This window comes from Sinocyclocheilus grahami, unplaced genomic scaffold, assembly GCF_001515645.1.
Source record: "Sinocyclocheilus grahami isolate Dianchi unplaced genomic scaffold, SAMN03320097.WGS_v1.1 scaffold58.1, whole genome shotgun sequence".
Taxonomy (NCBI): Eukaryota; Metazoa; Chordata; class Actinopteri; order Cypriniformes; family Cyprinidae; genus Sinocyclocheilus; species Sinocyclocheilus grahami.
The window spans coordinates 341,382-352,707 of NW_015505237.1; the positions used below are offsets into that span (position 1 = coordinate 341,382).

Here is an 11,326-nt window from a genome sequence, read left to right on the forward strand (position 1 = left end):
CACAGTTCTCAAGCCCGCCGCCCTCCGCTCACTCTAGCCCCCACAGTACAGTATGTGGAAAATAATGTGTTTTTTTAACCTTAAACCGCATAAACACTTTGCATTACACCAAATACAACAAATACTGTTCTTTTTAGCAACATCATATGACCCCTTCAACTAAATATTTTAGTTTGTCTTGTATATTTTTTTCATTCGATCAGATAACATTTTAAACTGTTATATGGTCATGTTACAACGTGCCCCTCAGATGTTACAAATTACCCCACCTACGGGGCATGGTGTCACATTTCACTTCCATTTTTTGAGGGGAAATAAAGAAAAACCTATACACTGTAATCATGAAACAAAGCGACATATTGTATATTGTACTAGACAAGTGTAAAAGTACTGTGGATTAAAAAAAATTATATTCTGAACCCCATGTGGATTTACAAAAACTGAGAAAGTCAAAAAGTGTTACTTTGTGCCCCGCTCTCCCCTACTTTCCTGTCAGGTTTACTTGCTGGAAAAAATGGCGGATTCAATTTGACTAAACAAAAAATTATAGTTTGCATCAGACATTAGTTTTGTACGCTTAACATTTTTATCATGAAACAAATATCAAATATAAAATGTTTACTTCCATCTTACAGTACCTTGCTCTCTTTCACGGTTAAAAAATTAAGCTTTGCACTGGAATTTCCCGCCTTCTTTGATTTGATTGCCCATCTTAATCATTTTAATATTGGCGAGCATAGTATTGTTCGTCACTTCCGCCAAAACGGCTCAACGATTCTTTTGACGTCACATCGTACTTCAGCTTCTCATCAAACTTTGTCCAATCAAACGCTCTCTAGAATCCGAAGCGCCCGCCCCCTACACTATAAAATAGACGCTGAAGCTGCGGCTGAAATGGGTCACTTGTCCACAGAATTAGTATTTTCTGTACAGTGAATGGCACGTAGTGCACTATATAGGGGACAGAGAAGGATTCAAACTGTGTAAATATGCTTTCCATTGAGGAAAAAAGAAGTCTGGTTTCGCGCTGTGTCAGGCTAACCACCGCACCGCACACACACTCTGCTCCGGTCCAGAGACACGATAGCACGGAGCGGATCACATGCGCGAGTCGGCGCAGACCACAAAATGTATCGGAGCTATTTGAATTCTACACAGAATGCTTTATTTTATAGCAATATGGATGAGATTGTGGCTGGCATAAATGAGGCTTTACGGAGCCCAACGGCTCTAGCCCAAGCTGTGATATAAACGAACGCTATTGGCTATTTAAAAAAGGGGGCGGGGCTGCTTGATATGTCCCGCCCTGTCTTCCTGTTTCAGTTAAAATGACGTCAACACATTTCAGGGGACCTTTAATGTCTTGGTCTTACAACTCTTACATAAAACTGGGGCAACAGCACTTTTCCCTTAATTCTGTAATAACAAACATGAAACCTATTGCTTGTAATCTAACTTCCCTGAGTTTTGGCTCCTTTAGTATGATAATAAGCATCTTTATATGAAGTAAATCATTCCATATGCTCAGCTCTTCTGATCTCAGCATGGCAATGGGAGTGCATCAGGCCAAACCCAAGTCAAATAAGCTAGGAAACGCTGTGTTAAAATTACAATGTGATAAAAATGTACCTGAAAAATCTACATGCACACAAAACACATTTCCAGTACCACCTTCCACCTTTTAAACTTTGTACAGGTAAAAGCATTGTTTTTATTGAATAGGCTGTACAGAGAGAGCTGGCCCATAACCCACCTGCTGTTTTTGCAGTCAATTTCAATCAGTGTATCTCTACACTTTCCTGTCCTGGGAAAGTAGCCACTGGTGGAACATTCTCTGCTATTTGTGTAGGGCAAAAGGAATGACTCTGGGGACCCACTGTGTTCCAGTTTCGTTACGCATGCTAAAACTATGTTCAGAAAGGGAAATGTTCTACTAAAAGGAGGAAAGAAATACATATCCTCTGTACCCTTGAACACAGTCCACTGTAACAGTAGTTTAACTCTCTTGTTGTCTTCATTCTACCGAGGTGAAGGGCTACAATGACATGGGCATGCAAGAACTATTTTGAATAGTTTAATGAAGATAAATCACATGATCAGTTCACCAAGATGTTAACTCTCATTTTTAGAGAAGAATGTTTCAGAGAGAAGCTTTTAAAAAACAGACAGTACAGTATACAGTTAAATATCACAACCTTGTTTATTAATCTCCAGAGATTAATAATGGCCAGAAACATATGAACAACAAATCATGAAGTAACAGACTCTACATAATTTAATGCTGTGAGAAAATACTTCTGTTGTTGCTCCTTAAGGAGTGCTTTATCCTTTTGATTACTAGACAAAATCTTACGAAATGTGAATAATTAAACCATAATTAACACTTTGTCAGGTTTTGAGAAATGTTAACAAATATGTAAGGGTTCCAAAAGATTGAAGACTATGCTAGCAGGCAAACTTTAGGGATTTCTTGGATGTTTTTATAGATGTGACATATGTGACTGTTCAGAACACAATCATATTATTCGTTAGAACGCGTGGCCTAATCATCTCACACCTTGTATTATGTGATTTCTTTCATAGCATTCACACATTACTGTGAACGTTAAATCTCTGGCATAGATTTTTTAAAACTGTTGACACATGCATTTTGACTAAGCCTATGTTAAAACAGCAGGGATCAACAAACCACAACTCAGCTGAAGGCAAATAAAAACAACTTTATTCAAAGCACCATAAAGACTGATAATAAATGCATTTTAAAATGATCAGCGCGCATTTGCTTTGGTGTCAAAAATAAGAGATTTTCAGTAGAGAAATAACATTTCACTTTGGCTTTTTGCTCATTGAACTGAGCCTGGCATCTTCAAATCCAGATCGGATAACTTCATGCCTCCTTCACATATGTCCTCACAGCCACCACATCACCCATTATGCATTTCTGAAAAGAGAAATATGGTTATAAAATTAACGGACAAACCCCTCAAATAATGGGAAAACAAACTATTCTGTACATTTAACCAGAATTTATAACACAGAAAAATAGTTGTTAACCATCACTGCTTTGCATTATTCTAAACTATTCCCATTTATATTGGACTATCCTATCAGCTTTAAAATTACTACATTTGAAAAATGTGTTTCAGATTAAAAGTAAGTCAGATTCACATTCAGTTAAACATGCGTTTCCACTTTTTTGTTTATTTATTTATTTTGTATTTGTTGCACCGATGTATTTCCATTCGATACTGCACTCACAAAGAGCAAATTCTAGCAGAAGAAATATTTTAGAATTGAGAAAAAAGTTTAAAAAAAATTGGGGGGGGGGGAAGTATCTTCCAATGTAGTGGCTTCCATTACCTTTCTGCCCCCAGATATCACCATTTAAAAGTTGACTAATATTTTCAGTTTTCTCTGAATAATAATATATGGAAATATGATAACCAAAGCTAATAATAATTAGTATCCGTGATGTCAAATATAATACTATATATACTATTATTGAATAATAATGTTGAATTTTATTAAATGTTCTATAAAAGTGCAAACTGTAATTTCGATAGAATTATTTTCAGACTTTAAATTCCTGTGAATTTTGTCAATATACACATAGTTCAACAACAATTTTAAAACTGCATTAGCAATTATCTTATCTTATTATCTTTCATCATGTAATGCCATTTGTGTAATGCATTTTAAAATGATCAGCGCGCATTTGCTTTGGTGTCAAAAATAAGAGATTTTCAGTAGAGAAATAACATTTCACTTTGGCTTTTTGCTCATTGAACTGAGCCTGGCATCTTCAAATCCAGATCGGATAACTTCATGCCTCCTTCACATATGTCCTCACAGCCACCACATCACCCATTATGCATTTCTGAAAAGAGAAATATGGTTATAAAATTAACGGACAAACCCCTCAAATAATGGGAAAACAAACTATTCTGTACATTTAACCAGAATTTATAACACAGAAAAATAGTTGTTAACCATCACTGCTTTGCATTATTCTAAACTATTCCCATTTATATTGGACTATCCTATCAGCTTTAAAATTACTACATTTGAAAAATGTGTTTCAGATTAAAAGTAAGTCAGATTCACATTCAGTTAAACATGCGTTTCCACTTTTTTGTTTATTTATTTATTTTGTATTTGTTGCACCGATGTATTTCCATTCGATACTGCACTCACAAAGAGCAAATTCTAGCAGAAGAAATATTTTAGAATTGAGAAAAAAGTTTTAAAAAAATTTGGGGGGGAAAAGTATCTTCCAATATAGTGGCTTCCATTACCTTTCTGCCCCCAGATATCACCATTTAAAAGTTGACTAATATTTTCAGTTTTCTCTGAATAATAATATATGGAAATATGATAACCAAAGCTAATAATAATTAGTATCCGTGATGTCCAATATAATACTATATATACTATTATTGAATAATAATGTTGAATTTTATTAAATGTTCTATAAAAGTGCAAACTGTAATTTCGATAGAATTATTTTCAGACTTTAAATTCCTGTGAATTTTGTCAATATACACATAGTTCAACAACAATTTTAAAACTGCATTAGCAATTATCTTATCTTATTATCTTTCATCATGTAATGCCATTTGTGTCATTACCAATATTATAACGTGTTCTTCATAAATAAAAGAGCATCCTTACAGCTACTAATTTCCCATCCGTCACCTCCCTCTCTATCGTCGACTCTTTGCCATCCCAGGTCTGTTTCTGCACAAGTTTGCCGTTGTCAAGAGTCATAACAGACTGCGGATAAAGAGAGAAGAGCCTGTTAATTTCATACGATTAACATCTTCACAATATTCCTCCTATTCCATTACAAACCGTAGTCTTTCTATCATCCGCGGTGATCTCCTCGAATGACTCATTGAGTTTAAATTTGATCTCAGTAGTTTTGAAGGTGCTCTGCGACTTCATGCATATGAGCCCCTGATCATCCACACACAAGACCAAGTTGGGCTTGGTCCGGTTTCCCACCTGACGAGTAGCGAACCCCACACCTGAAAAAGGAAATGCACTTCTTTCATTCACGAAACAGCTTTATATTATTGACAATCAACAGTATGATATTCAATGCATATGTTAAAACTAGAAAAAAAAAGGTTGAACTTTTCTTTTGCATTTAGCAAACTGGATAGTTTAATTGAAGTTACTAAATAATGAATCATACCTAGAGCCTTCATGTACTCGTCAAAGTTTTCGCTGGTGGTCATCTTCCAAGTTCCCACGAATTTGTCAACCATTTTTCCGGATGATGATGATGATGATGATGCTGATCCCTGTCACTCAAGCAACAGCTCAAAGCTCAGATGTATTCTGCTCTGATCTGATCGAATGACTGCAGGCTTTTTCAACAGCTCCTCCAGCACGTGCGTGTTGACACTAGCCAATCAGATGATCCAGCGTCACTGTGCGGAGCTCCTCAAACTCACGCCTGCGAACGCAACTCAGAACTCGGGAAGGGTTCGCGTTTTTCAGACCACAAAAACGGTCAAATTACATTTACTGGGTCAGAGGACAGCAATCACAAAGGTTATGCACATGGATAGACTTAATATTTTTATAATGACGTGTTTGACCAAAGATGAGACCCGACTAAAGGGATGACCTTTCCTCACAGTGGCTGACTGCACACACAAGATGTATATTTTTACTTTAATAACTTCATAATGACGTGCTTATAATCACTAATATAGACAAAACAACTCTGAAACTTCGAGATGTTGTAGGCAATATGTTATGCTAATTCACAGGCATATTTTCATTTGGATTTAGAACATGAAAACCAGTCTCTAATCTGAGCATTATAGTGTCCTGCTTCAGACACTGCATATTTCCTTACATTTAGAATGAAATACTAACATGTTATTTACTGGATCATGTTTAGTATACACTGTATACTATTCTTTAAAAGGACTAATACGTGTTGAATAACATACCTATACCTCTCAGAAATTCTTGCACTAAATGTCAGGCATTAATTACATGGATGTGATGTAAAAATAAACTTTTCCACATATAGTGGGATAACGCATAAGTACACTCTTAAAAATAAAGGTGCTTCACGATGCCATATAAGAACCTTTTTGTCTAAATGGTTCCATAAAGAACCTTTAACATCTGAAGAACCTTTGTTTCACAAAAGGTTCCTTTGTGGCAAAAAAAGGTTCTTCAGATTACAAAAAGGTAAGAAAGAGACGGTTCTTTAAAGAACCTTTGACTGAATGGTTCTTTGTGGAACCAAAAATGGTTCTTCTATGGCATTGCTGTGAAGAACCTTCTGAAGCACCTTTATTTTTAAGAGTGTAGAGACTTTCCTGTGTCTGAATATAGAGGCCTGTTAATTTACTTCAAAAGCCCAACCAAAACTGTAGAGGACAAAGTGAGAGTCAACTCAAAGACATGACAGATAACAATTTTATTACACATCCACAGACATATAAATACAAAAGAACTAGACTACTTTTTGTCTCCTGCTTTAGCTTGAGGGTCTTTAGCACTGCATCGGGTCTGTAAGGCTGAGAGCAATTCTTGTGTGGTTAGTCTGGATCCCTTCATCAGCAGCCTCTCTCCATCCACTGCAAAAGACCACAATGACATGCACTGTACAATGACACTATGCCGCACGCTCCTTTGCAATAATAGAGTTACAGTTCAGTCACTCACAAAATGTGATGTCAATCGTAGGCTCTGATCGGTCATGCTTTACTTCTGGGATAACTTCACAGTTCATATTTGTGGCTCTGGCTTTTTCAGACCCGACCACAATGAGAAACTCTCTGCAGGAAGGAAGCAGACAAAAGAAATGCAAGAGATGTGATGGATTTGCGCTTTTAACTATACCTTCATTGATACGAAGTGGGCAGTTTGTCATCGAAAACAGATTAAAGAGCCATTTAAGATAGCTTTCCCCAAACTTTTAAAATAATTTAATGACAGATGATTTCACTGACATAATTGCACACTAAATCACCATTCGGATCCAGAAAAGTACATTTGGAATTGCTATGGAGCCTGCTTCAGATATTATGAATGTTTAGAATTGCCTACTAGCTTGCTATTTACAAAAGGAAATGTACAGTATAAACTGTATGCTATATATTTTTCATTGTATAGCAAGTAAAACATTTTCCATGATAAGCATATCAAACATTATTATGCTACGTGACTTCACCACGGTATGTGCGAATGGCATATATCATTATCATTACAATTTGCCAACTGTGCACAGCATATTCTGCAAGAATATCATAAACTAGCGCAAAACAGTTTGACAGCCTGCTGCAATTACCGTTTAGACTGAGAGCGGCGCCAGAGATTACACAGTAGAAAATACTAAGTAGAGAGCTAAAGTCATAATTTACTCGCAGTGTCATAAACACGTTCATAGAACGTTTAACGATCAATCTGCGTATTCTCGCACATAATCTGCGTATAACGTTTAGTGCATTTGGTCCTCCGATGTTAAATGTCGAGTGTGGAGAACAGTCCAGCAGTGGCGAGTGCTGCTGTGAACGCTGAAAACAAATGTCTATGAACTGAGAAACACATCTAAATAAGTATAATTAGCATCATATACTCCGTTCCTTTGACCGCTATTACAGGAGGACAGCGCGGCTGCTGAAGTCATGCTCATGCACAAGATTTACTTTACTAGACAGACCTCTTCAACACGTAGAGTAAATCGAGGCATGTACAGTATTCCTACCTTGTGGAGCGGACATTAGATTCAAATGGGCAAAACTGTACAGCAATTTTCTTAACAGTCTTTAACACTATCGCTCCCCTGGACGCCGCCATCTTTTCCTACATGACCTTTAACCTGCTGATGGCGTATGCAGCCGGGCTGGCTACGGAAAATATGAAAGCGTTAAAATAAGTGCGATATTAAAATAAATAAAATGTGCAATAAAAACTATGGAAACATTGACGAAACGAAAGCATTGTTTTAAAGGGGGATATGTTATCACGGAAGCAACTGATTCCCCCCAGTTGCTTTTTATTTTATAAATAAATACAATTATTTATTTATTTGAAAATCTTATTTTATGACAATATTTATAAAAATATTTATTATATTTACTGTTACAAAAGAAATACTTTTTCCCAAGCAACATACAAACAATTTTAAACTCAAAAAGACTATGAGCCCATGCTTTCATTTATTTATTTATTTTTATTTATTTATTTGTTTGTTTATTTATTTATTTATACATTTATTCATTCACTTACTCACTCACTCACTCACTCATTCATTCTTAGATTGTCAATATTTATAAAAAATATTTAATGTTATTTTCATCGAAGCAATCGTTTCTCCCAAGCAGAACATACAAACAATTTTAAGCTCAAAAATATGAGCACCATGTTTTCATTTATTTCTTTATTTAATTTATTTATTCATTTGTTCATTCGTTCATTCTCATGTCAATATTTATAAAAATAATTCATTGATAAAATATAATTTAAAATATAATTTTAATTAAGTATCTGTACTTTTCTTTTAAAAGCAGCTGTGCCTGTTACATAAAATGCTTTAAATTGATTTAATTAAATTATCTGAATCTCTGGGATTCATTGTCATTATTGCACATAAATAACGCAAAAAAAAAATTTGGGGAAAAAAAGTTCATAAAAAAAACTATTCAACTTTATGAGTAGTTTACACGTTATGTGTATTTTTTTAGAGATCTGCGTGCAAAACATATTATTGACAAATTATGAAACACATCCAGTAGATGGCGCGAGTGGACAGTGTATTATTTAGTAAGTACCTTCCACATCATTTTCTGTTGCGCTCATTCAGTTTATTGCCATAGACATATCTTCCTTCACACACCCATGCATAATCTGTGGACAGTCATCAATGTTAATTTGTTCAAATGCACTTTCAAGAAGAAATCATGTAAATCATGTCATTATATCAAAAATCAGACAAACTGCCCATATTATCAAGATACTACAGCCTTTGGCAACTGTGTCATTGATAATTGCCTTTGAAACACATTGGCTTAGCTTAAAAGAAATAGTTCACCCAAAAATCCTAAGAAATATTACATAATTTGCTCACCAATGGATCCTCTGCAGTGAATGGGTGCCGTCAGAACGAGAGTCCAAACAGCTGATAAAAACACCACAATAATCCACAAGTAATCCTCACCACTCCAGTCCATCGATTAACATCTGTTTAAGAAACAAATCTATCCAGATGTTTTGAACTGTTTCTTCTGACCAAAATATGAACCCTGTATATATGTTTCATCTGAATCAGGAGAGAAAAAAGCACTAAACAGGTTCTAAACATATATGGGATGACTTTCTCACTGGAGGAAGTGTTATTATGGATTATGAACTCCTATTTTAGCCAGAAGCAACAGTTTTAATAGATTATTGTAATGTTTTTTTTATCAGCTGTTTGGACTCTCATTCTGATGGCACCCATAAGAATCCATTGTTAAGCAAGTTAAGTGATGCAAAAAATTTCTCCAAATTCAATCCGGAAAAAGAAACTAATTCAACTGCTTCAAGGAAGGCCCAAGGTTGATTCACTTTTAAGCAAATTTTCTCTGTTGGGTCAACTATTCCTGTAAAATGCACCACTTAGTTTGAAAAAAATAAATAAAATAAATGCAGAGAAGGGTTAAAGATTCCTGCTCTAAAACACCTTAAAGCATAAAATATTGTTATTTTTAAAACATAGCCCTGTTTATTTATTTTTTAAATGCCATCCACACAGCACAAACTGAAAGCAGCCACCTGAACACACCCACTTGCGCTGCTTTGTTGCGGTAGCCACACGCGCAGAACTACAGATCCCGTGACACACTGCGCTGCAGGGATCTGCCTCTCCACCCCTCTGCATCTGTGAAGAGTAACGGAGGATCGCTGCCACAGTCACAGCAGCACCGGACCGGTACGGTGTGTGTGTGTGTGTGTGTGTGCGTGTGGTACACATCGCAGTGCACACTGCAGCTCAGCCTCACTGACACCGTGTCCTCTGTGATCGTTTGTAAATACGGCATGTTGTTTGAGAGCTGCGGTGAGTCCGCCGAACCTGCGCTGATCAGATAAACCCGAGAGCGGAGAAACAGCTGATCCACGGATGGTCGTCTGAGGTAAGTGGTCCTTGAATAACAGCCCACCTGAACATTAGCCTACATGACTGGAAAAGTTGCGCGGACAGAGAAATATCTGTAATGAGAATGTGAACTTCTCTCATGTATTTTGTGTGGCGCGCGTGAGAGAGGACTGAGTGCTGCTTATTTATACGACACATTCCCTGCATACCGACTGAGGGAAAAGTGGAATGTAACAGAATGGTATTGATGGTGTGAGTAAGTATGGATAAATCGTTTTAAACATGTTATTACATAGACGCGAGTCATCTGTTGATTTGTTGATAAGAGACATGGAATATTTAAACACAACTAACATGTGATTTACCTTAAACAAGAATTAATCCAACATGTAAACAATAATCTAAAGACAGTGAGAGCCATAGTTCCATACATGAAATCTTCTCTTACCTATGCATATAGAATAATTTGTTCAGATTTGAGATACTGTATGAACATACTTTTTATTATCATTTTGATTTAATGGCTGTAAATAGTAGTACAGTACTAAATACATTTCAATACATTTACATTTAGCAGACGCTTTTATCCAAAGCAACTTGCAACAAATGAGGACAACGGAAGCAATCAAAATCAACAAAAGAGCAATGATATGCAAATGCTAGAACAAGTCTCAGTTAGCCTAATACAGTACACGTAGCAAGGCTTTTCATATAATAAATAAAAAGAAAACGGATAGAATAGAAAAAGAACAGAGCAAGCTAGTGTTACTCAATACATGAGTGTATGTTTCAAAAAAGTTTTCATATTTTTCAAGGTAATTATAAAACTTAAACTAAAATTTAAACTGTATTTTTTAAAACAATTGTTAAATTATATAAAATCTTATTTAATCATTATTGTCATTATTATTATTATTATTGTTGTTGTTATTATTATTATTAATCCTGTAGCGTTGCTTAGTTTTATGTGACCAGAATGTGGCATTTCAAAAAAGGTAACAATTTATGGAATTAAAAATCAAACACAATATTGACACTCAGGTGTAAATGAGTCTTTTAAAATATTTTTTCTAAAATATTAAAATATTATTAAAAATTTTATGATATTTTAAAATAATTTTAAAGAATTCTAAAAGAATATACTAAACTTAAAAAGACTATTGAAGAAAATTAGAAAAGCCCCCCCCCTTAATTTATATATATATATATATATATATGTAT

The 11,326-nt window shown here is 35.3% G+C and overlaps 3 protein-coding genes across 3 annotated transcripts in view; 1 reads left to right on the plus strand and 2 right to left on the minus strand.

Annotated features, from left to right (window-relative positions):
- Window positions 1-3,772: 3,772 nt before the first annotated feature.
- Window positions 3,773-5,367, minus strand: fabp4a (fatty acid binding protein 4a). Its single transcript, XM_016270784.1, has 4 exons — window positions 5,198-5,367; window positions 4,852-5,027; window positions 4,672-4,773; window positions 3,773-3,877 (listed from the first exon to the last, which is right to left on the minus strand). The coding sequence occupies exons 1-4, from the start codon at window positions 5,268-5,270 to the stop codon at window positions 3,824-3,826; spliced, it is 405 nt and encodes a 134-aa protein (XP_016126270.1). The 5' UTR covers window positions 5,271-5,367; the 3' UTR covers window positions 3,773-3,823.
- A 1,063-nt stretch (window positions 5,368-6,430) lies between these two features.
- Window positions 6,431-7,858, minus strand: mrpl53 (mitochondrial ribosomal protein L53). Its single transcript, XM_016270926.1, has 3 exons — window positions 7,736-7,858; window positions 6,694-6,806; window positions 6,431-6,605 (listed from the first exon to the last, which is right to left on the minus strand). The coding sequence occupies exons 1-3, from the start codon at window positions 7,825-7,827 to the stop codon at window positions 6,487-6,489; spliced, it is 324 nt and encodes a 107-aa protein (XP_016126412.1). The 5' UTR covers window positions 7,828-7,858; the 3' UTR covers window positions 6,431-6,486.
- A 1,987-nt stretch (window positions 7,859-9,845) lies between these two features.
- The window catches only part of pag1 (phosphoprotein membrane anchor with glycosphingolipid microdomains 1), a 56,689-nt gene continuing 55,208 nt past the window's right edge, over window positions 9,846-11,326 (plus strand). The window contains exon 1 of the mRNA XM_016270785.1: window positions 9,846-10,142. The gene's annotated coding sequence lies outside the window, so the exon portion shown is untranslated. The remainder of the gene's footprint in view (window positions 10,143-11,326) is intronic.